General features: G+C 40.0%; 1 protein-coding gene across 1 annotated transcript; it reads left to right on the top strand.

Annotated features, from left to right (window-relative positions):
• On the top strand, window positions 1-26,687 carry LOC124777379 (transcriptional regulatory protein AlgP-like). Its single transcript, XM_047252772.1, has 3 exons — window positions 1-27; window positions 5,833-6,126; window positions 26,448-26,687. Exons 1-3 carry the CDS (start codon window positions 1-3, stop codon window positions 26,685-26,687), a joined length of 561 nt encoding a protein of 186 aa, XP_047108728.1.

The raw sequence follows: 26,687 nt of genomic DNA, 5'->3' as shown, positions 1-26,687 counted from the left end.
ATGACGGGAAAGCTGCCGAAACAGCAGGTAAATGCGTCCGTGCCCCGGACCAGCAGAACAGGAATGCGTCAACCGCTGCCGATGCAAGGCTGTCAAAATATACTAAACAACAAACAGCAAACATGTTTGATAAAAATTAACACACACGGTAATGGTTAAACGAGCAATTAAAGATTCAACTATTAAAATATCTTCTGGTAAACCTTCCGGGATGTAAGGTCGTGGTCCATGAAACTCTTCAGCTCCTCTTGCCGGCAAGACTCACCGGAGGAGAAACACCCCTCTGAAGATGTCCAGCGCAGCTCTGGACGAAACGTTAGGAGCTGAAGAGTTTCATGGACCACGACCTTACATCCCGGAAGGTTTACCAGAAGATATGTCATCCGGTCGTGAAAGCCTTCATACTATGATCAACTATTAAAACTTCAGTATGGATACGGCAAGCTTATAAAATTGTAAGTTAACTTTCCCAGCAATAACAAAGAAAATGGAAATGAGCGAATGGCATGGTAGGCCGGGAGGCCTCTATTCGGGGAAGATGGCGCTGAGCACTATGGGACTCAACTGCTGTGGTCATAAGTCCCCTAGAACTTAGAACTACTTAAATCTAACTAACCTAAGGACAGCACACAACACCCAGCCATCACGAGGCAGAGAAAATCCCTGACCCCGCCGGGAATCGAACCCGGGCGTGGGAAGCGAGAACGCTACCGCACGACCATGAGATGCGGGCTATTCGGGGAAGTTCGGCCGCTAAGTGCACGTCTTATTTCATTCGACGCCACATTGGGCGACTTGCACGCCGTTGATAAGGATGAAATGATGACGAGGACAACACAACACTCAGTCCCCGAGCGGAGAAAAATCTCCAACCCGGCCGGGAATCGAACCCGGTCCCACGTGGATGGGAGGCGAGCACGTTACCACCCAGCTAAGCAGGCGGACCAAGCAATAACAAGAAGCAGTGTACAAGGTCATTTAAGAGAATAATTACATAATAATTCAAACAAGATTTGAGAGATCAAGCTGTACCTTTACTGGGGTGTCTTAGGAGCTAATAAACACTGTAATTGGGATGCGCAACAAATGGCAGATGGCCGGTTAAATTGTACACCTATAACCCGAAGGTTGAGCACACACAACTTTAGTTACAGGCCAAATCCAAGAAGTCGCCCCTGGAAGGACCGCTCCGTGAGATCTACAATAAACAGAAATTACAGTCAGCAGTATCAAATATTCAGTAATAACAAACAATGATTTCAAGATTAACATTGTAAAATACTTGCCTGGCGCATGTAGGAACCTTCGGATTGAGTCGCACAGCCCCAAAGCGGTCACCGAAAGGCATAAAAAACTGGATTCTTGGCGAGCTCACACCGGGCAGAATTAACAGTCTTTAAACAGAGAACGTACTAAATAGTCTTCATAGATAATTTCAAACAAATGTCAAGGAGGCCAATAGCTTCAGTACTCCAGGTATACACATGATAATACCTGCGGCTCCTGGCTGCTAACAAATTGCTCAATATATCTCGGCGTATTTGGGACACCACAACTGACTGATGCATATCGCAACCAGGTTGCACGCGAAGAGAGCCGCTCCTTGCCCACTAAACTCGCCGGTAGCGACGGTCAACGCTACAAGAAAACGTGGTCCCCATAGCCTAACGGTCAACGGTGTTACTCGCTGCAATCACCAGAATGACCGCACAGCCGCGGAGGAAGCTCTTAAACCAGCAAAGATGATACGACAAGCGTCACAGTCGATGGAACGCATGCTTAAGTGGTGCCAATAGGATCACGCGTACCCCCTCACGAAAGAAGGCACGGCTCAGTGCAGAGCATTGGCGGAGTTCTCATTTGTACTCAGGTGATTCATGTGATAAAGGTTTCCGACATGATTATGGCCACACGACCGGAATTGACAGACAATGAGCCGAGAATGGTAGTTGGAGCTAGACGCATCGGACATTCTGTTTTGGAAATAGTTGGGAAATTCATTGTTCTGTGATTCACAGTGTCAGGAGTGTGCTGTGAATACAAAATTTCAGGCATTGCCTCACACAACCGGCAATGCAGTGGTCGACGTCCTTCACTTAACGATCGAGAGCAGTGGTGTTTGCATGGAGCTGTCAGTGCTACAGACATGCAACACTGCGTGAAATTACCGCAGAAATAAATGGGGGACGTACGACTAACTTATCCTTCAGTACAGTGCGGCGAAATTTGGCGTTAGTGAGCTGTGGCGGCTGAGGATCGACACGAGTGTCTTTGCTAACTCCTGGGCTCGAGACTATATCGATTGGAACCTAAACGACTGAAAATCCGTAGCCTGGTCAGATGAGTCGAAATTTCAGTGTGTGGCGCAGACCCCACGAAGACATGGTCTCAAGTTGTCAAATAGTTCAAATGGATCTGAGCACTATGGGACCTAACATCTGTGGTCATCAGTCCCCTATAACTTAGAACTACTTAAATCTGACTAACCTAAGGACATCATACACATCCATGCCCGAGGTAGGATTCGAACCTGCGACCGTAGTGGTCACGCGGTTCCAGACTGAAGCGCCTAGAACCGCACGGCCACACCGGCCGGTGCTCAAATTATCAACAAGGCACTGTGAAAACTGGTGGTGGCTTCATAATGGTGTGAGCTGTGTTTACATGGAGAGAACTGGATCGCCTGGCCCGACTGAACCGATCATCAACTGGAAATTGTTATGTGCGACTACTTGGAGACCATTTGCAAACAACTTCATATTCCCGGACAATGAGGAAATTTTTGTGGGCGGCAATAGGCCATGACACCGCCTAACAATTGTTCGCCATTGGTTTAAAGAATATCCAGGTCAGTTTAAGCGAATGATTTAGCCACTCAGACCACTCGACATAAATACCATCCAACATTTATGGCACGTAATCGAGAGGTTAGTACATGCGCAAAATCCTGCACTGGCAACACTTTCGCAATTATTTTGGACGGCCATAGAGGCAGCATCGCTCAATATTTCTGCCGGGGACTTCCGAAGACTTGTTGAGTCCATGCCACTTCGAGCTGCTGCATTATATGGCTTGAAAGCAGCTTCGACACAATATTATGATAAGGTATCCTATGATTTTTCCCACCTCAGTGCAGTGCACCTCTCACCCTTCTCCCCCCCCCCCCCCCCATCTCTTATTGCTCTCATTCGTAAATATCAGTCTTCATGCTGCATCGGCAAATGACACCTGACACCACTAACATCACTCAACTCCCCAGCGCAGGTCCTTCCTCTTTTAGAGCAAGTGAATCATCAGTTCTCTGAGTAAACTTTATAAAAGACCATCAACGTTGAATCATCAGTAACATATCTGCAAAGACTTTCTAAATCTTTTATACATTTCTGCACTTTTATCCCTTTGAGTAACAAAGACTTCTGCCTACGACCACCACTTCATTAAAATAAGTGGATAAAAAAATCCTAGGTGAAGATTTCCTTCATTTGATAACTATTTCTAGGTAACTGAAGATTCATCTTCAGATCTAAACTACAGAAAATTGCAGAACAGAAATAAACAGTAGCGTAATACATTTTATATTTAAACTTCCATTCTATCATACTTACGATTCTGACCTAGGATTTTTGATCTACATATTTTAACATAACAGATCGTATACCTCACGATTTGACAATGTCAAATAACACCGAGCATTTTATTAATATTTTTTAAAATTAACAGTGCCTTTAACATGAAACCACTGACGCTGTTGGAAGAGAGATATATCTAGTAGAACACTGAGGTACTTCTACGAATGTGGTGAATTCTAGCAATCACTGATAGCTTTCAAGGAGAGGGTGCTGCGTGAATGTAGGAGACGGCGACGTGCTGTATTTTTCTTTCTGTTCTTAGTGATCATGTGGAGGAGATCATTGTTAGTGAAAGCAAGTGATCTAAAGTTTATTTTAAGGTAAATTTGATTTTAGAATAGTTTAAAAGCGAAACAATTGGGTCTTTATGTAGCTTCGATACAAAATTTATTACATTGTGTGCTCTCTTATGCTTGTTACGTAGGACTATAATTTGTTTTAGGCATTATGAACTGATGGAAGTTTCCAGAGGCTAGATTGTGTCTAGAAAAAGTGCGAATTTTCTTTCAAAATGTCACATGAAATAATGAGTGGTTAAAATCTGTATGTCCTAGTGATTTGTAAGTCGAACCACTTCCATCAAACAACTGATTGTTTATTTTTTGACAACTTCTTGTTCTATTCATTGCTTTCTGCGATAATCAGGGTATTTTGGTAACAATTTTAATATCGTATTTGTTTTCATATTGGAGAGACTCAAAGGGTTAAAGTTCCTTTATTTATCTAAAAATGCTATTGTTCAACCAGTGAGTGACGGTATAATTCATTAATACAAGTATGATTGTTTTTATTAGTACAAATGCTCGTTGCTACAGAGTGGTGTTTTGTATACCATCCAAGTCAGCCCCACCTTCGAGCGTTGAGAAAACGAACACATCTAAGTAGATTTCCCATATAGCACGTATGTTAATGTCAGTAACAAGAAACTTGATAATCAATCCTTTCCATCCGAAACCGGACGCTAATACATTTTCATGTCAAGTGAGACTGAGTAAGACACTTTATTCTCTCCATTTGCAATTGCTTCATGCCATAATGGCAAATGTATCTTCAACATAGTGATTACTGTCCCAGGATTCGTTAGTTAGTTACATGCCTCAAACATAATTTGAACGGTTTGTCTTTCGAAATGATATGGAACGAGCCAGTTTATAGGAGATAGATACGTGGTTAGTGTCAACATTAATGAACAATTTAACATTTTATACCTACTGATGCAACAACAATGTTTTTGTTCTGGCCACCAGCTTTTAAGTAGAAACTCGTCAGTGGAGTAGAGTGAGGTGTCCAGGAGAAATGATTTTATATTAGACTTAAACCTTAATTCGCAGCCTATCAGACATTTTACGTTATTGAGCAAATGATCCAAAATTTGTATTGCTGCATACTGCAACATCTCTAAGTTACTGACAGCTTTAATAATGGATGATTTATCTCTCTGGTGTTGTAGGTATGTGCATCAGCGATCTTCTCAAACTGTGTGATGGATTATTTGTGACGAATTTCATTATCGAAAATATGTACTATGACGCTAAAGTTAAAACACTTAGCTGCTTGAAGAGATGCCTACATGACATCCGTTGATCGATACCATGTAGTATTCTTCCTGATCACTTTTTTGCAATCAATATTTTCTTTCTAAATTATGATCATGAGTTGTCTCAGACAATTATTCCTTTCGTCATTACTGAGTGGAAATTGCAAAATTTATCCGGAGGTTGATATGTTTGTTTCGAAGATCATCAGTTGTACTAAGAGCAAAAGAAGCTCAGTAATATGCTTCTTGCAGTTAGAGTTTTCATCAGTTGTACATCCAAAAAATTTGGAGCATTCTACTCTACTTACTGACTCCTGCTCATATGCTACATCAGTTGTTGGTATGGCTATTTGCTGTACAGAACTCAAAGTAATCTGTTTTTTCCAAAATTTAAGGAAGTTTATTTTCAGAGAACCACTTATTAATTCTTTGGAAAATATCCTTTACTAAGTCTTGTGTTGCTTTCTCTCTAATGGGATTTATATAACACTGCAATAAGTACCAATTTCACTTGTTGAATGGTAAGTGTAAGGTCATTGACGTATGTAAGGAAAGGTAATTTTGCCATAATTTGTGATAAAGTCTATCATCAGCACAGATCATCCCCCAATGTAGGAGCAGCTTAGTCAGTGTGACTGTTTGTCAGTCACCGTACAGCCGCGACAGGTAGAAGCGGCGTGCCCTGGCGTGTGCCGGGTTGCAGCGGAGCCGCCGGCAGGGGCAGGTGTTCCCGCGGGCGCGGCAGCCCTGCGACTGTCCCGTGCAGCGAGGGCGCAGGGCGCGCATGCACGGCCGGCAGGTGCGCCATTGGCGGAGCCCGCCGCCCCTCCTCGAGGGAGGGCCTCTTCCTGCACTTTCACTGCCCGCCCCGCCTACGCACTGCGCGCCTCGTTCCGCGGGACCGTGTTCGATCCCCGGGTTCGGGAACCTCGCTGCGAGGGGGCGGCAGCGGCCGGGAGCGTCAGTGCTGCTTCAATTAGCGCTGGGAGCGTGCCCCGCATTACTTCCTGCGTAACGAGAGGCGGCGTGCACCCGCATAAGTCGACCGATCGATCGATAGTCGGCGACACGTGCTGTTCGTTCCGCAGTTCTGGGCAGTGCCGGTACGGATGGGAAAAACCGACCGGTTAAAACCGATACCGGTATTTTCGTTCCGAATACCTGACACTTTTCGATACTTGTTTGCTCTCGATTACAGCAGGTGTTTTTATTTTTTACTAACAGTAGGTTAAAAAACGAAATATCAATTAGTCATAGCAACAGTGCTAAAATTTTTCGTTTTTAAACAAACTTTTTTAAAGAATGAGTAGTTCTTATTTCTAAAATTTCCATTCTTTGAAATATTGTGTCATGATAGCAAATGGGGAACGGTATCAGTGCTGTTTTAATAGCAATGTCGACGGTAACGAGCAACAAAAATGGAGCATAAGATTTGGTCCAGCATTGCTGAGACAGTAATGCACCCGTTGCCGTGTGTCGCGGCTTAGGGTATGTGTGTACGTGCAGTGTGCAAGAAGAAGACCAAATCTAATGCTCCCCATCTGATCTATAACATAGTTTCTCGTTGTCGTCGCCGGACACCCATGTGTCACAAAAGGGCTTCATCTCTTTAGACTGGAAATATTTTTACAAAGCGACGTAGCAGTGAAGTACAATGCTCCATTTGCTTTAAAAGATTAAAAACGGAAGAAATCACAACGAACTTGCTACATAATACTCGTATAAGGAGAAAACTTAAAACTTCACAGTTCATTCATAGTCTACAACAAAACAGAAATCTGCTGATCTACTGTCTGTGTGTAACCGAAATGCCTTCATCCGCTTTTAGCCCTTGTTGAAAACGAACAACTTAACACAAAAAATAGAGTTTTCAACCTCAGTTTTCACTCTTTAGCACTGAATATTGGTGATGTCCTAATAGTAGTATTACCCTCGATTACAACATCACTTTAAATAATTTAGAATCAATAGGAAAATACTGAATTTTTTTCCTTTTTTACTAGTCATCCACTTATCACTTCTCGAGAAAAGCAGCGAATCGTGGACAGATTAAGTTTTCCTTTATTTGTCTACTGTATTTAATATTTTCACTCTGTGTATCTTGAAACAGAGTCAAAATTTTTCAATTTTTGTTTGATTTCTATGTTTGTTATAGAAAGTAATAGGAGTAAAAAATCTAAAATTGGTTATTTCAGAAACCGGTTATTTTGAGTGTTTTAACAGTCCCGCTAAACTGACGTGAAAAAAGCGATATAACCGAAAACTGGTTGTTTCAGCGATAACCACCATAACTAGGCAGTGTGTAGTGGCATACTTATAGAGAAAGTATGTGCGCTGCAATGAAAGTTTTTTTCTCCTTTGCACCAGACCTTATAAATTTACTTGTAGTTCCCAGTTTAACTGCTGCAAAAGAATATTACACTAACAAAAATGGAATGTGTTATACAAAGAACACCTTGACCATACACCTCCAAACTGATGCTACATTATTTCAATACGTTTGGCATAAACTGAATAAAAATTCATCCTTATGTGAGCTTACTTGCAGTACATAAAACCGTTCCATCAGACGGAAACTGCTGTGGGTTCACAATAACATGGCACAGGCGCAGAAACTCATTCTCGCCTGAGCACTGGGCAACTTCACACGTTTGTTCCGTAGGAGCGGCCACCTCAATTGACTGCCGGCTGTCGTTCTATTATTTCTTTATTATACTGCTTGGTACTGCAGTCTTCGCCACCACAATGGCAACAAAAGTCCTTTAAAATCAGGCATGTATGATTATATACAGTACCATTACACTTTCGTTAGATGTATCAAACGAGGAACAAAAAAATTAATTAAAAACTGTGGTTCAGAGAATAGCAGAAAACTCTATTTTTCATTCACATAAAAGAGAGAATGAGGGAGCGAGAAAAAATAGCTACAAGCTCTTCCCGAGGTTTCACTGATTTAGGAAAGAACCAAACAAAGGGGCGAAAATTTTATAGTGAGATATTATCGACAAATAGGTTGTCAGGGGTCTGACACATAATTTCCATGCGAGAATGGAAGGTTGCGAGACTTTTAGGTATGGGCATCAATTGTAAGATATCATTTCATCAACAACAAGCTGCCAACTCTTTTCTCAAACTTTATTTTGGTGAAACGATTCTTATACTCAGTTATTATACGGATAACTTAGAAATTGATGCTAGCTGCGATTGCTAAGTGAAACATTTCTGGCGTGCAAAGGTAACGTAAATATTGAACTCAGGCAACTTAGATAAGGATGTGGCGGTTGCATGGTGCCATGGAAAGGTTGGTTTCGTAATTTTTACTCTTGCATTTAATAAGGTAACGTAATATAAATTACAGGTGGCACAGGCGAGATACATAACCATCCTAACAGTCTCTACTTGTAAGTGCCTTAATGCCCCAGTAATACAGACAAAATGTTACACATAAAATTGTCAATTCATCTACGAACCTCAGGTCATGTGATAAGTTACTAAAACAAAGGCACTGGCACAAAGGTGCTCTAAATTGGTAAAATTATAAAACTATATCAATACCACATGAACCAAGAACATTAGCCATAAATTGACTTGAACATTTACAGGTATGGTGGAGTAACGTTACTAAAAGTTTTCCATCCCCCATAGAAATCGCAATCATTTGTTTACACGAGTCAGTTTACAGAATATATATACATAAGTAGTGTTAACTTTAATGAACACATTATCATTTTCATCTTACTCGTGCAACTGAACTTTGAAAAAAGGTGATTTTTTTGCTCCCTTTTTTTTAACTTTGTGGAGAGACAGTGTTCAGAACATTAACACTTTCAGCACAAAGTATAATTTTATTGCTACACATTGATCAGATGTTATATATGGTTGACAATATAATGTAATGCCCATATCATGCACATGGTAGTAACACTTTGTAAGCGGAGGCATATCTTCAGTTTTATTTGAACCTCAAGCTCACATATATGAATGATGATTACAAGGTCTTGGAATAGGTCATAAGAGTGTGTGTGGTGAACTTAGTATCTATTCTTAATGTTGTGATTCTTGTTTTACATCAATACAAGTTTTGCAACTGTCAGAATACACTGTTGTCTCTAGCTAATATAAGGGAATTTGTAAATCAACCTTAGTAATATATATAATCTTAAATATTAATTAATATTTTGTAATATAAAGTGGGTACATTGTTTTTATAGGTTGTTGAGACTTAGTTAAAAGCAATTTAGACCTGTGCGACGGGTGGACTGTCTATAGTTTTGATTTTCACAAACATCTATGTTTCTCAGATCTTTTTTGTGTGCTTTGGAAACTTATGTGTCTCAGTGCATCAGCTGAATGAAGTTACAGAAACGTGTGCTCTACCATCAGAGAACCCTTAGTTCCGACAAGACTTATACCATTACAACGCTTAAGATTACTCTAAGGACTTAAAATAGCATCTTTATAGGCATGCCAGACACGTCTTAGAATGCGGTATGGGAATCGGCCATGGTGCACCATATCCATCACCAAACATATCCCACGTAAAACTTTGAACATAGCTGCTAAGGTTAAGTGACCGTGTCAGAATTATATTGTAACAATTTAGTCAAACACCTCATGCACTGAAATTAACCCAAAAAAACGTTTTTCTATTCCTTCCATAGGACCCATTTCCTATCAGATTCAGCGCATCCTTCGCAACAAATACAACTGAAATGTTGCCTTCTCCATTAATAATAATCGAAAGAGAAACTTCATTCATAATTTGAAATCCATTCGCTCCCCTACAGAAAGTTCTGGCGTTTATTAGATCATCTGCGATACCTGCTCCTCCTGTTATATAGGGCAAACCGGACGTGCTTTCACCATCAGATATAAAGAACATCTTTTGAGAGAGAACGGCACCAGTCCCCTAAATTCATCCTTTGGCGATCATCTCTTAATTACTGGACACGTGCCTAAAGCCATAGGCGATAACAATATTCTGCATACCGAAAAGAAGGGGCGTAGGTTAGATGTCTTAGAGGAATTGGAGATTTTCAAACATCTCACTCGTCATGATGGCCTCATTCTCAACGAACAGCTGCATTTGCGAAATAAAAACTTTTTTGACTGTATAAAGCCATTGCTTGATCTTTGATTCAGATTTTCTCATGCAGTTTACCGAAATGTTGTTTTCCTGTCACATCTTTGCTGTTTCCTTGTATGTCATAACTAACGTTTTTACGTTGCAAAATGTATCTCTATTTAAAGCAGATAAATATGTAACTTCATCCTGTTATTATTAATGCTTACGTTATGCCTGAATCAGCTGCATCACAATTTCATGTGTCTAATTTTGAACGTACAGTAGCCTAGTTGTTTGTGCGGCTACTAGATGGCGCTCGTAGCAACACCATGTTTACTTGCCCACACTTTCTAAAGTGTTCACAGTACGAGCAGCCCTTAGCGGCTCGCCATCTCACAAGTGTTCATGACGTCGCCTTTCCAGCTTAGATCTTTTGTAATATGTGACTTATAAGTACTGCATCTTTTCGAGTCAGTACAAACTTTAATTTTATTAATGTTCTATATACCGAATATTTTAGTACAGTTAGTGTAATTCTGAAAACGACGCTCATAGTAGCGTCGAAACAAGGTCAATTTTGACTTAATAGTTGTGACCGAGGGCTTATTTGTTACAATATAATTCTGACACGATCACTGAACCTTAGCAGCTATGTTCAAAGTTTTACGTTTCTTACCTGCCCAGTTATCTAAGGCTGCTTCTAAAAATAAAGAATTAAAAAAGAAAATTTTAAATACAAGTATGGCTATCTATTTTAACAAGCAGTGTGGAAAAAGGGGACTTGTCTCGACTTATACAAAAGCCTACATCAATTTTTCTGTATGTAAGAAAAATCCAATGTCCTTTAGACCTATCATTAAGAACATTATTTTTAATAGGATAAAAGAGCTGTACGCTAAAAAAGACCCTCTTAACGAAGAAGCATACCATTTGTACTTAAATATCACAAACACTTATCGTGTTAACTATAATTTTAATATTGACGATATGTGCACGCAAATTAATGAACGTCTAGAAATTTGTAAAACAGGTATAATGCAGAAACACGAGAAGAAGCTCAGCAATCTTTTTTGTCTGCTTTCTAACGAATAATGCCCTCAGAATACATTTCAAAAAAGCAGTCGTCTTTCATGAAAGAATTTTAAATAAAACCAACATCGTCTTTACTGAGAACGAAAAAGTCTTGTTGGGAAAAGGACTAAAATACAATGTCAGGCCTAATCTGTCAGACAGAAATGTGAGAGAAAATATGCTTGTTGATTTAAAAATCGGTCTCGATTATAATAAGATACATAATGCTTCTCAAGCCAGAATTGCGTATGAAGTAATCTGCATGCTAGAGAAAAATGCAGCTACTTTGTCTAATGCTACGCATAACGACAGAATTTTAGTAACTTCCATTAATAATAAACTTAAAACAGCAAATGCTTTAATAACTAAATCCGATAGAGGTTGTTGTCGAGTCATTGCTTATAGTTCTGAGTATATTTCTAAAACTGAAAATTTCTTCAGTGAAAACAACATGTCGGAACTGCATGATGATCCGACTCCTAAATTACAGAAAGAAGTAAGGTCAGTCATTAACAATGCAAAATTTCTTATAAACCCTTTCCCAAAGAAACTACTCATCAATATGAGCCCTCAGCCCCCTAAACGTTGGTCCCAGTTCAAAATTCATAAACCTAATCATCCAATACGTCCAATCTCCAATAGCATGAATAGCGCATATCACGATTTGGCCTGATTTCTACACGAAACTTTGAAAAAATCCTTCGTTTTCGAAAATAATGACTCCGTTCCTAACAGCCACGTTTTGGTCCAAAATATTAAAAACTTAGTATGCAGTTCAGACACCAAGCTTTTTTCCTTAGATATTAAAAATCTTTATACCAATGTCCCGGTACATGAGACGCTCATCATTGTGGAAGAAAACTTACGTCAATTTAAAAAAGATCTATCATATGAACAGATTACTGAGTTTATGAATCTTATTAATGTCGTTGTCAAGTACAACTACTTTGAATTCAACGGACAACTGTACCAGCAGTCTGATGGGCTCGCTATAGGCAACCCTTTAGTCGCCATCCTCGCCGACATCTTTATCAATTCCTTGGAAAAAAAGCTGTTTAACCGTGTCTCAGCCGATTCACTAGGTATCCTTTCTTACACAAGATACGTTGATGATATTCTAGTTATCTATAACGGACCCGCCGATAGAATTGATCATATATTTAAATTGTTTAACGACCTCCATGAAAAAAATTTCTTTCACTATTGAAATCGAAAACGATAACCGACAATTAAATTATTTAGACTTGACGCTTACAATAGAAGACAATAACATTACTTTCAATGTTTTTCGAAAAGAAACGTATACTGACCGAATCGTGCCTGCTTCCTCTTTTCATCCACAGTCTCAAAAAATGGCCTTTCTCACTCTGCCGTCCAACGAGCCACCTCCATACCACTTTCAATAGAAAAGGTTAATGAGGAGATTAATTTACTTAAAACCATAGCAGTCAATAATGAATATACGCCTAACATAGTGGACGATATCCTAAAAAAGAAAGCTGCAAGAACTACCACGCACAACACCTCATGCACTGAAATTAACCCAAAAAAACGTTTTTCTATTCCTTTCATAGGACCCATTTCCTATCAGATTCAGCGCATGCTTCGCAACAAATACAACTGCAATGTTGCCTTCTCCATTAATAATAACCTAAAGAGAAACTTCATTCATAATTTGAAATCCATTCGCTCCCCTACAGAAAGTTCTGGCGTTTATTAGATCATCTGCGATACCTGCTCCTCCTGTTATATAGGGCAAACCGGACGTGCTTTCACCATCAGATGTAAAGAACATCTTTTGAGAAAGAAGGCACCAGTCCCCTAAATTCATCCTTTGGCGATCATCTCTTAATTACTGGACACGTGCCTAAAGCCATAGGCGATAACAATATTCTGCATACCGAAAAGAAGGGGCGTAGGTTAGATGTCTTAGAGGAATTGGAGATTTTCAAACATCTCACTCGTCATGATGGCCTCATTCTCAACGAACAGCTGCATTTGCGAAATAAAAACTTTTTTGACTGTATAAAGCCATTGCTTGATCTTTGATTCAGATTTTCTCATGCAGTTTACCGAAATGTTGTTTTCCTGTCACATCTTTGCTGTTTTCTTGTATGTCATAACTAACGTTTTTACGTTGCAAAATGTATCTCTATTTAAAGCAGATAAATATGTAACTTCATCCAGTTATTATTAATGCTTACGTTATGCCTGAATCAGCTGCATAACAATTTCATGTATCTAATTTTGAATGTACAGTAGCCTAGTTGTTTGTGCGGCTACTAGATGGCGCTCGTAGCAACACCATGTCTACTTGCCCACACTTTCTAAGGTGGGCACCTCAGTCTTGTTGCAACCCTTGTTCACAGTACGAGCAGCCCTTAGCGGCTCGCCATCTCACAAGTGTTCATGACGTCGCCTTTCCGGCTTAGATCTTTTGTAATATGTGACTTGTAAGTACTGCATCTTTTCGAGTCAGTACAAACTTTAATTTTATTAATGTACTATATACCGAATATGTTAGTACAGTTAGTCTAATTCTGAAGACAACGCTCATAGTAGCGTCGAAACCAGGTCAATTTTGACTTAATATTTGTGACCGAGGGCTTATTTGTTACAATGTAATATTCCAGGTATTAAGTTTACTATGAAATACCTCAATTATACAATGACTGTCTACTTCACAGCAACTGGCAACTGATCGTACCCACTTTCAAAACCTGGTGAGTCTACACACCATCCATCATGCGAAACATCTCTCAGTTGTCACTCATTCGTCCTGAATAGTCTGGAATTGGTTGTAATGCACAAAATATTTCTTGATATGTTGAAAAAATGCATTAGTTCGTTCTATATTCTCATAAACGAATAACTCAGATAAACGACTTGTAACAGAACTTCACGATGTACAAACTGTACAGAAATACATGTTAGACCTTTTAAACAAAAAAAGTTCTTATTGATTATCACTTGTAAACTGCATACTTACTCTTAGAACATTCTTTACAGAATGGTATGTCAATATTTGATATAAATCAATTAGTCAAGAAACACTGAGTAACTGCTTCAGATTCCACAATAATATTACGATTCTGGATTACAATAATGCGTCATTTGCACCTGTTTCACCTTTGCCAAATCTGGCCGCCAGTTATCAAAATAACACAAAATGTATCTTGGAGAAAACAGAAAAAGTATGTGAACAGGATCATGAACAGATAAATCACAAATATTATAATACAACACAGAATTATTCATCTGCCACTCATTTCAAACATATCTATATATATCTGCACCGTATACTGAGAATTATCCAATCTGATTGCTTCAAACTGCAAGGTAAATTATGCGCTAACAGTTCGGCATTCATTGTACAAAGAAGTATTCTGATACACATCATTTCAATGTAACACTGCACATTGTAACACAACAAAAAAACCTCTGTAATCAAAATACTCGTACATAATCTTCATGTCCTCTCAGGATTCTCCCTCGTATCCTTTTGATTCCAAATCTGCGGATGATTCCACAAAACATTATTGATAGTCAAAAAAGAGTAAAAATACACTATTAGTTACGAAATCGTTATTTCTAACAATACAAAAAAAATACTGTGCAGATTACGCCCTTCATACAGTTCCTCAACATGCAAATGAGATAGAACAATAGTTACCTCATAAAAAGAAACAGAACTCTCCTTAAAACCAGTGCGCTAATGGTACTTTCCAGATTATGACCATGTCCCTTAATTTGGTCACCAACATGGAAGGAAAAAAGTCAACAATAGGATCACTCGTACTTAGAATATTTCACCACAACACTCAAGCAAGAGCGTCACATTCACTACGTAATGTATTCCTCGCGATTTACACTTGTGTATCATTTCCACTTCGATGTTGTTGGTGTGGGTAATCCGAGATTCCAAATATTGGCCATCAAAGACTCTGAAAAACTTTTTCATAGGGCAATATGACCTGTATGAATGCACAAGTACCTTTTGTCTGACATGAAAGGCAATTTCCTAACACGTTTGGATTTCTTCTTAGTTGTGCTCCTCATTTCAAATTTAGCCGTGCAATGTGGCTTGCCAATAGATTTCTTCTGAGTTCTGCTCCTCACTGACTGATGTAATTAGCTCTCCTTCAGCCAAGGAATGGTCTCTTTGGTGGTGTTCTGAAGCTCATTTTTCTGTAAAATTAAGACTGATGGTATAGGGCTGATTCGTTTTGCAATTCATGTAAAATATTCTGAAATGATTTGAGATGTGTTTACTGTACCAGCATACATACACCCAATTCCTTCAGAACCCTTGCCCCTGGATTAGAGGAGAGGTGATACAGTGAAATGAAGATCAGCTTGATGCTTTGTCTTAATTTCATTTGCAATCAGAGTGGCGATCTGTAGTGTGGACCATTGTCTGAAATTACTCTCTTTACTGGCCTGACCTCTCATAGGAAATGCAGCATAGCACCATAGCAACTGTCTTCCCTCTGGCCTTTTGCATTGTTGCAATAGAAACAAATGTTGATGTCAGTTCAGTGACTACAAATAGAGAACAGAAATCTGATTGTGTGTGTGTGATCAGCCCAAATAAATTGACTGAAACTAAATCATGCACCTTTGCAGGAATTGCTTGATAAACTGGAGAAGTGTAACAAACAGCAGGTGGCTTTGCCTCCTGACATGACATACACACTGCCTCAACCTCACATATCCTCATTAGCATGTTGCTAATGTAACATGCTTCATGTAAATGATTAAAGCACTTATGAGTCCCAAAGTGCAAGTAAATGAAATTGATGTACCTATATTTATTTGTGCAGTTACACATCTGTAATAACTAGCAACAATCGAGAGCCAGCAGAATCTCTGCACTTAAATAATTGCTTGTCTTTCACAAAATGGTTCTGGTGCAGTGCTGCATTACACCCGTTATTCCACTCATATTTAATCCCCTTCAGTGTGGGATTCTTGTCCTGCTAATATGGAATTTGTTCAAGTGGAGGGGGAAAATAATTCTCAAAAGTGATATTCCTTAGATAGAGTAAACCAAGACATTATCAGTTCCTTTCAACACAATGTAGCTACTCACTCGACATATGTGGCAATGCATTCTTCCACTATAGCCACTTATTTGGGATTACAAACTTTTACTTTTGTAGGTAGAGCACCCAATGAACCACTAGACCATATGTTAATTTTGTGACCATAAGAAACTGCAAAGAAAGATAGTCAAGAAACACCTTTATTGTTTGACCAAATAAGAAGTACCTGCATTTTGCAAACACCCAGATAATATCAAATGCCTCCAATTTGATGACTGAGTAATGATGCTCACGTCTAGAGAGGATTCAGCTAGCAGTGCATATCATTTTCTACAAGGAAGGTTGATTTTCTTTTGTTTCTTGAAATTAAACAACCCCAACACCTTTCCTTAAACTATCCATCATGACACAAAAATTCTTCCTTTGGTCTGGGGATGCCAAGATTGGTACTTTAACTAGGGCATTCTTATTATTATCAAATTCATCTTTTGCTTTTTGGTCCGAGTTCGATGTCTCATTTTCATCTTGTCAAGGCACACAATTGTGGGACTGACACAACCTTAAAGTTAATGGGTCTTTATATAAATTTACCCATTCTAAGAAGTGAGAGAACAACATTAGCACTCTATAAGTTGCTTCTCAGTGGTGGTGTTAATGTAGTGCTTAATTGCTTTCATTTTATTGGGACTGCGCTGAATTCCGTCTACTAAAATAATATAATCAAGGAAAGTGATTTTCTGTCTCCCAATCTATGACATTTACAAATATCCAAAAAGTCCAATAATCAAGGTAAGAAATCATTGTGATCTGCCCATGATTTCTGTGCTATTAAAATGTCATCGACGTAGAGTATCACTCACATTGTGAGTTCATCAGGAAGGAGCGTTTTAAGTCCCCATATAAAGTTAACAGAAGCTACATTTAGTGCTTAAGGAAGTCACTTAAACTGGCAACATATATCAAAACATGCAGTTGACATGTGGGGTGTAGCATTGTTTGCCAGTAGCTGCTACACAAGTCAAATAGGTTATAGCATATGCAGAGCATAAAAATTTTGTAACATCTCTCCCACGCTTTCGGGTCTACCTGTCTCTGGTACAATTATTGTACTGATTTAACTGTCGTTCTAAACTAATCCAATCTGCATTATATCTTTTCGGCAACACTACGAGGAGACTATTTTAAGAGCTCACAGCTCATTCGATTATAAGTGTCCTTTAATTTACTTCTCTGGTCACAAACATTTTGTTAACAGATTACCAGTTTCAGTCTATAATGACCATCATCAGATCTGTTTTATAAAAACTAAGTCCTAATGTACTGCACCCATAGTGGCATCGTCAGCACATTAGGAGTTTGTTTTTATGAAACAGATCTGATGATGGCCATTATAGACCGAAACCGGTGATTTGTTAACAAAACGTTTGTGACCATAGACGTAAATTAAAGAAAACTTATTGTATATACGGGTCACTGTTTTATTCGAGACAATGTCGCAGCTTGTCATTCGACTATATCTTGTTCCAGCGTCTCATGTGTCTTCTTCCCTACTTTGGCCTTACACTCTGAAGAAATGGGATAAATTTCATAAAGAATTTATTGTGCTCTCGATCACAAACATCATGTGCCTGCAATATGTCACACAATTATAATCAGTCAGCCTCCAATGAACCCCCAACACAATGAATACACTACCCCACAACACCATCAAAACCTTCACTCCGTCACTGTTCAGATAGTGAAAAACTGTTGTCGCTCATAGAATTTACGATTTCCTTAGGCTCAGTGATAGGTGGGTGTACTTATTTGTCTTGAGTCGACCGTCTAAACATATGACATATTCTGTCACGCATAGTCGTGGGACGGAATCAAATTGGTTTGGCTGTCCAGCAAACGGGCCCACCTGCACACTGGAATCCACCGGGGTTTCGAGGCTCATAGGAAAGTACCTGCGTTCCGAATCAACCGAACCCGAGACCGCGTACTAGCATTTTTCGGGGGCGCGCCATTAATAACAGATTGCAGCCGTCCATGACATCAGTCGCCGAACGCATCGTGGTGTGTCGCCTTGACCAGCAGGAGGGTAAAGTATTCGCTGCTATGGTGTAGGGCTCCAATATATGTTTCTCAGCACCCTGTTCTTTCGAACCATATTTCCCTTTTTTTAATACTATAGATGCTTGATGGTGGCGTAGTTTTTGTACCATAGCCCGATTTCACGGGTATGAAGTCAGATAGAGCGATTAGTGTTCTGGTTAGTGTCGTGTGCCAATCCCCAGCTGATCACTTTGTCCACATAGACCCCATGTTAGTGAAAGCGTTTGTCAGATGAAAATGTTTGCGTGACGGTTCATTAGTCATTTTTTGTCTTGCGATGTTAAAAATGTATAAATCTATTGTCATTTAGATCAAAATTTATCCCTGTGTTCTGATTAACAGTACCTTGCCATTTTTATTAGAGTCCAGATTCTAAAAGAGAGTAGCAAGGTTGCAACCTTTCATCAAAACTGTCCCATATTTCATCGATCTTACACATGAGCTTTCCAGCGATTCGTTCAGAAAAGCTTCATGTTGACGCGAATGCAGTTGTTCTTTCGCTCACATATTCGTTCTGCTTCTTAATCTCTCCCCTTAAATTGTCTTAATTTTCATTCTATTTCTTTACACCTCCACCCAAATTTTCATTCTCGTTGTCAGTCTCTCCCCTTAAATTTTCATTCTGGTTCTTTATCTCTCCTATACTGGGAACTAGGCTACTGAGACACCCCATTCTAGAATAATGGCTGTCAAACTCACTGACTGGCATGTCCTGCACCCCTATCTGCATATCTGTGGTGACTGCATTCGTGGTTGAGGGACTGTACACGCAATGCTAAAATCTATCAGATGTTTGCGGAACGACTTTTGGACATCCCAACTACAAATTAGTGCAAGCGCTGGGAAGCTCAGAATCTCAATAAACAGCTACAGATTCCTTTCAGAACAAGCATATGTACCCTGTTCCCCGATTCCATCACTGTCACACGTATATTTTCTAACTGTTCTGGTCCCGCATTACACTCATAGTCTCGCGTTCCTAACGCAGCATTTTCTTCCACATCAATACATTTTGCACTGGTTGAACTGTACTTTGCACAGTTACGAAAAGACATCTTTGCAAATTCATGGTCAGTACAGTCAGTCCGTATCACATCTCACAGGAAACGAAAACAGAAAACCAGCGAAGACTTAGCAATTATTTATAAGCGCCAATAGCAATACAAGGCAAATGTAATAAATCTTGTTTATATGTAGGTCCACACCCTCCATATATTTTATTAAAAAAGACATTGGCTGTTATAGCTTTATGTTTATATTCGTTGTAGTCGACATATTCGTCGCGAGACAATAGCTACAGTATTGATATTTAAAACAGTTTTAACGTGTCTTTATATTTCAGTCCCAGTACCACAATTTTTAACACAAGGCATATTTAGATCTTCCTGGCTAATATTCAAATCTATGAAGTTTCGTCAGCAACACGTCGTGCCTGTGCCAGAAACACACACACTAGAGTCAAGTTTCGTCAGCTACACGTCGTGCCTGTGTCAGAAACACACACACACTAGAGTCACACTGATACTAACGTGGACGTTCTTCAAATGGCATTGGCGCACGATAGGGGACGTAGCTGGAGACGGAATAATAGACGAGGGAACACACGTGCACGTCTGATTTTAATGGACATGAATCAAGAATTGTGCTTGCTATAAGCCATCAGCAGAGACTTGACTCTAGTGCTCGTAAAGAAGCTCTTCGTGAAGCTTCAGTCTCCATAAGAAGCACAAATTCGTATCTTTACTCACACAGAAACGAATGATGCCATTCCTAGAGGCGAAATCAACCCTTTCGAATATAATGATGAGACTGTTCACTGACGACTTGCCAACAAGGTCTCGAAACGCTGTCCGACGAAGTGTGGAGTACCGACAGCCGCCAGAGCGTCCCCCGCAGCGAAAATCCCGCTTTCGAGTAAAACTCGCTTCGTTAGCTTGAACTCTCCTTACAGTCACCGCCCTCTTTACAAACGGCATACCTCTCACTCCATGCATCATGAAGCTAATATCCATGGCCTTCAGCTCATACTGAGTTTGGTAGGAAGTCTAGAAGAAATTGTGAAAAGTGTGCAATACAGTCAATCAGATACATTTCTGTGTCTTTTGGCGGCAAAACCTCTTGTGTCTGGCATGAGAACATCTGCGACCGTTAGGCTGCACCTGCGGCAGCATTCCGCGTGCAGCCCTTGTGATAAAAAAGGCTGGTCGCGTTGCTCGTAAGATGCTGTCCCTGCGGTCTTATGCTTCGAGCATCGTCTCGCCTCCGCAATCTTAGCGACCACAAGTTCGTCGCAAGACGCCCTTTTCCACCGGTCTCACGTCGGGGCGGCGGCTTTAGGCAGCAAACGCACAGCGTTCTCTTTTCAGAGCCATAAACTGCCCTCCCTGCAGCTCTTATTCCAAGTCGACCATGAGGACTGCCAATTCCGACCTTCTCCCTGCGGTCAGAGCCAGGGTGAAATTACGCTCAAAACATGTGCCTCTACATGAGTAATACGAGCCTACCCAGTATCAACCAAAAAATGCCTAATAATTCGATACACCAATCTAAAAATGCGATCCCGTACTAACTAAATGAAATATGAATCGTCAGGCCAGATTTCTCCAGCTTGCACCAGAGGAGGAGGAAATTAGTGTTTAACGTCCCGTCGACAATGAGGTCATTAGAGACGGAGCGCAAGCTCGGGTGAGGGAAGGACAGGGAAGGAAATCGGCCGTGCCCTTTCAAAGGAGCCATCCCGGCATTTGCCTGAAGCGATTTAGGGAAATCACGGAAAACCTAAATCAGGATGGCCGGAGACGGGATTGAACCGTCGCTTGCACCAGACCTGTATCTAGTGTTGAACCAGCTTATCTTGTCAGATTTTGTAATTTTTACATACAGGAGACAAGACAAAAAAGCCTATTAGATTAAAACACTTAAGTTCTGTACGCACATTTCATTTCGTTACTCTGCCTGTTCTTTAGGGACGTCGTCATGCTGTTTCGTCCTGTGAATACCTCTATTACTTTTAGGATATCCAGTGATCTACTTTCTAGTGCCTTGGAATGGTGATGTTTATAATGATGTACTCTTTTAAATTAGCACTGAATACTGTGGGATTGGATTCGTTGACGTTAATACATTCTCTAATCCTCGTTTTGAATTTCCTATCAATTTGCGCAATATAAAACTTACGTCACTACATAGGTTATATACTCATGACATGTCATAAGCCTGACTCTCATTTACACTGTGTATAATGTGTGAGCCTAGTGTTATACATGCATCCAATTTGCAGCCTCATTTTACAAAACGTAAATCTTATCTTACCGGAAATGTGACGCAACGAGATAAAACTAGACCCATATTTCTTTCTTTCGTACACTACTTTTTATGCAACTTTATCTTAAGTCTCAGTTTGTGCCTTCTTTACTCTTGCGTATAATCTCATAAATAGTGTTGGGTCAAAGCCATTGTTAGATGCTATCTTTTGCAGTGCATGTAAATCAGTACTGATATGATTCCCACTTAAAGAATATATCTGTGTTAGCTAAGCCAAAATATGCTTCTTTATGGGACTGTGGATGGTAAGAACTATTGTGAATAATGCAAGCAGATGTAGAAGGTTTTCGGAATACATTGAATGAGTATGACTTTCTTATTTGACCTTCAGGTCCAAAAAATTGTTATATCCTTTATCCTCATACTCTATGCTGAAAATAATATTCTTATATAATATATACTGATGGTAACAATAACTAGATTCTCATGAGTGCCATCGAAGAGGACAAGTGTGTCACCTACAGAACAGCAACAGGATATTCTTTTTAGTCAGGTCATCGCGAAGTCCAAAAACTTTGTTTCCAGCGTGATCTAGTGATTCTAAACTCTGTTTTGGAAGTTTCCCGATTGTTAGTTCTTTGTCTTCACATAAGTGGCCACTGATTGTCAGAAGGAGAATGATTTCGACGCACACACACACACACACACACACACACACACACACACACACACACACACACACACACAAAATAATCGTTATTCGTTATAAAGAAGAAATTACGTATTACATGCCACCCACATACACAGACCACTGTGTCATTCTACATAGTGCTCGGTGATTTAGTCATAGACATATTTGAAAAAAACTGTAACGTAAGTAAAAACATTTGTGAAAAATCCAACGTCGAAAATATAAAGTATAACGTACCTGAGGTGTACACAGAAGAAGATGCTCCAGTGTAACTTTATACATTATGTACAATAAGACCGTGACTGTGCCAAACACGTAAAATAGTTTCTGACCAAATACATTTGGCTCATAGAATATTACCTACTGTATCCGTGTTGACAACTGATGGCATCCTACCAGGCAGTAGTCAAACGTACTATATATAGTGTTTAGGGGTATCACCAGGTGGCAACAGTCCTTTATATGATCATTTAGGAAAATAATAAATAAATCTCGTACAGAAATGGATGACGACTATTTTGTTTTTTATTAATTCCCTTAAATCCTTATTTGGAGTATAGGGCTGCAACAAAGGATCGCAATCTGTTCTGTCTTCTGCTAGTGTTTTCACTTCTTCCCGTCATAGTCCTTGCTGTTAACCTTCTCCTTCAACTGATCGTCTCCACGTCATTCTCGGCTTGCCTCGTCTCCGTCGTCCCTCCTTCGCCAAATGTTCGTTCGGTCTCCTAAGTGTAGGTCCTAACCATCTCCACTTCCTGCTTCTTATTTGCAGCTCAATCATGTTTCTGACTTTCTGACTGGTTGTTTCCCAGAGTGTTTCGTCAGAGATGACATCTGGCCACCGTATCCCCAAGATGTTTCTCAGATATCTGTTGTTGATTGTCTGCAGTTTATGGGTTAGCTCCTTTGTCACTGTCCACGTTTCACGTCCATATAGAAGCACAGATTTTACTTTACTTTCAAATATCCGCTATTTGATCCTCAATGTTATATCCTTCGATCTCCAGATAGAACAGAGAGTTGCCAAAGCGCCTTTGGCTTTGTTAATGCGTCCGTTAATGTCCTCTGTTGCACCACTATATGGTGTAATCATACTTCCAAGGTAGAAAAGTTTCTCCACCGTTTCCATTACCTGGTTCCCAAATTTAAGCTCGTCTTTTGTTTTTTGGGCATCAGTTTTCAAACTGACGTTCTTCGCCCAGATTTCAGGTCTCCTAGTTTCTCTTTCATGTCGTTGAGGCTGTGGGATGGAAGGCGAAGATCATCTGCAAAATCTAGGCCTTCTAGATGTGTTCCATTGCTCGATTTTATTCGTCTTACTTTATCTATTGCCTGTGTCATTTCAAGATTGAGTACTATGTCAAATGGTATTGACGGGAGCATGCAGCCTTGCGTAACACCGCTATTGGATCTGAAAGCTGGCCTTGATGGTGAACCCGGCACGTGTAGTTTTCATACATGCAGTTGACAAGTGCAATTATTTTCTTGGGAATTGCAAAAGTTTGCAGTGGGCTCCATATTTTTGTTCGAATTACATTGTCGAGGGTCTTTTTCATAGTCTAGAAACAGTATATAAAGCGGTGACTGGTATTCATATGAATGTTCAGCTATTATTACCAAGTTGTTTATCTATCTGTTCTTCAGGGACGTTGTCATGGTGTTTCGCCCTGTGAATGTATACCTCTATTTCTTCTAGGATGTCCAGTAATCTACCTTCTCGTGGCTTATGAAGAGCGACCTTGTTTTTTTGCACTATCTTATCTACATATACTTTTATCCAATTTTGGATTATTCGTGAGAGGATCTTGCTTGGGACTGACAGGGTGAAGCCTTTCCAGTTATCACAAACCGATAGGTCTCCTTTCATGACAGCTCAATGAGCAATCCTCTGTTCCAATATTCAGTACTTTTTCATTTCTCCACATGGCTGTCGGGAGTGGATGTGAAATTTCTGCTGTTACAGAGGAATCTACTTTAAGTAACTCTAGACTGATGTTGTCCAAGCCCGGAGTTTCTCCATTTTTTATTTGCGGGAGTGCTTTAGCGATTTATTCTTTGGATGGAGGTTCTTCGTTAATTGGCATATTTGTGGGAGTCATTCTCCGTCCACACTCAGTTAAGTAACATTGTCATCTATAGTTTCACGGTTCAGAACCTTATCAAAAAGTTGTATCCATCTCTGCATGTGGTCTTCTCGATTTATGAGCAGTTTTCCTTGCTTGATCTTGATTGGCATTGTGGTGTCACCGCCAGACACCATACTTGCTAGGTGGTAGCTTAAATCGGCCGCGGTCCATTTAGTACATGTCGGACCCGCGTGTCGCCACTGTGTGATCGCAGACCTAGCGCCACCACAAGGCAGGTCTCGAGATACGGACGAGCACTCGCCCCAGTTGTACGACGACATTGCTAGCGACAATACGGACGAAGCCTTCCTCTCATTTGCCGAGAGACAGAATAGCCTTCTGCTAAGTCCATGGCTACGACCTAGCAAGGCGCCATTAGCCTTACATAGTTTGAGAATTATAGTATAAATGTCTCAAGAAGAACGCTGTAGTCATCAACTAATAAAGTTAAGTATAAAGCAGCTACGTACTTTTCTTGCTACCATTCAATAGTTATCCTGTTCCAGAATTCACGCCCGTCGGCGTGTGTGTACGCGTGCCTTTCTTTCGGCTACTTCAGTGTGGCGTAACAGTCTTGTTACTTCACAACAGGCATATCACCCCCAAATTTCCTATTTGACAGTGCTGCTGCCAATGTGCCTTTAGCTGTCAACACTGATACAGCAGGTAATATCCGATGAGAAAAATTTATTTGATCAGAAATTTTCGTGCGTGTCTGGAACTGTAATTGTTTTGGAGCGAGATGTACGTTCACCTAAGGCACGTAATATTTTATATTTTGACGTTGGGTTTCCCACAACAGTTTTTACTTATACTACAGTTGTTTCCAAATTTGTCCACGACTAAATGACCATGCACATAGCGTGGCACAATTTATGTAGACGGCATTAGAATGCACATGTATCAGAAATTCTTCTTTATAGCGAATAACGATTATTACACTAGCTCTTTGTTGTAATATTTTCATTCATATGTATATATATATATATATATATATACATATATATATATATATATATATATATAAATTGATTAATAATGTAAACTTTATATATATATATATATATATATATATATATATATATATATATATATATATATATAAATTTTACATTATTAATCAATTTCAGTTAACTAATCTTTTACTAATTTTGGATTAATTCATTTTGATTACGGATATAGTTGTCACTATATGGATATTCATGTAAATGTTAGTGATATCTAAGGAAAAGAATCTATCATTCGCTGGGATATGAACATCGTTAATCTGGTTTATGAGATTTGCCGAGTTTTCAAATGTAAATTTTCCTAACATCAAATGTAAGAGATATCTTTGCAAAGCAAATCATTTCTTTTGAACGTCTGTTTAATTTCTTCATGCACCCATTGAGCTACATAAGTCATCGATTCTATATTAGTTTTATATATATTTAATATTAACACGTGCATACCTAGGAATAACTACATATGCAGACGCTGATTATTGAAGTTGATGTTTCCCCCATTCTTCCCTATTTTGCGTTCCATTCTCTGATGAACAGCTCTCTACGGGAAGTTATACAAAGATGAGAAAAATCTGTCATACTCGGTGCGCGTAAATTTTAGACCATTAATTTCAGTAAAGCTGTATGTTTCATTGTTCGATAAGGTTAACGCCCTGGTGTGTCTGAATCAAAGTCGTGATATGTTGGCAGGTGGTACAAAACTTAATTTTGTCCGTGTATTTGGCCCTTTTACTGAAATTTCTTCTGATAGCTGTGGGAAAGACAGAAGCGTGAACGTAACAGACCGGAGGGGAAAAAAAAGCTACGGTGGACATTCGTTTGTGAAAGTAGGGCGCTGTACGTGACAACGGTCTCCGAAGCGTGAACATAACAGGCCGTAGGGAAAAAACGATGGCAGTGGATATTTCGTAACGAAAGCACGAGCTGGGGCGCGCCCCGGGTCTGCGGCGTGTCAGCGGAGCGCAGGTGCGCAGAGCGGCGGCCGAACGTCGGCAAACGGCGGACCGCTCGCCAGCGGACGCGACAGCCCGTGTAGCGCCGGCCTATGGGCAGCGCAGCGCAGCGCGGCAGTGGTCTGCGGGCTGCGGCCGCGGCAGGGGCGGTGGCGGTGGCGGCGACAGGTGTCCGCGATGGCTCCGGCTGGCCGGACCAAATTAA

The sequence above is a fragment of the Schistocerca piceifrons genome, chromosome 1 (assembly GCF_021461385.2).
Source record: "Schistocerca piceifrons isolate TAMUIC-IGC-003096 chromosome 1, iqSchPice1.1, whole genome shotgun sequence".
Lineage (NCBI taxonomy): Eukaryota > Metazoa > Arthropoda > Insecta > Orthoptera > Acrididae > Schistocerca > Schistocerca piceifrons.
Note: the sequence above shows the minus strand (reverse complement) of the source record. Positions and strands in the feature narration are given on the sequence as shown.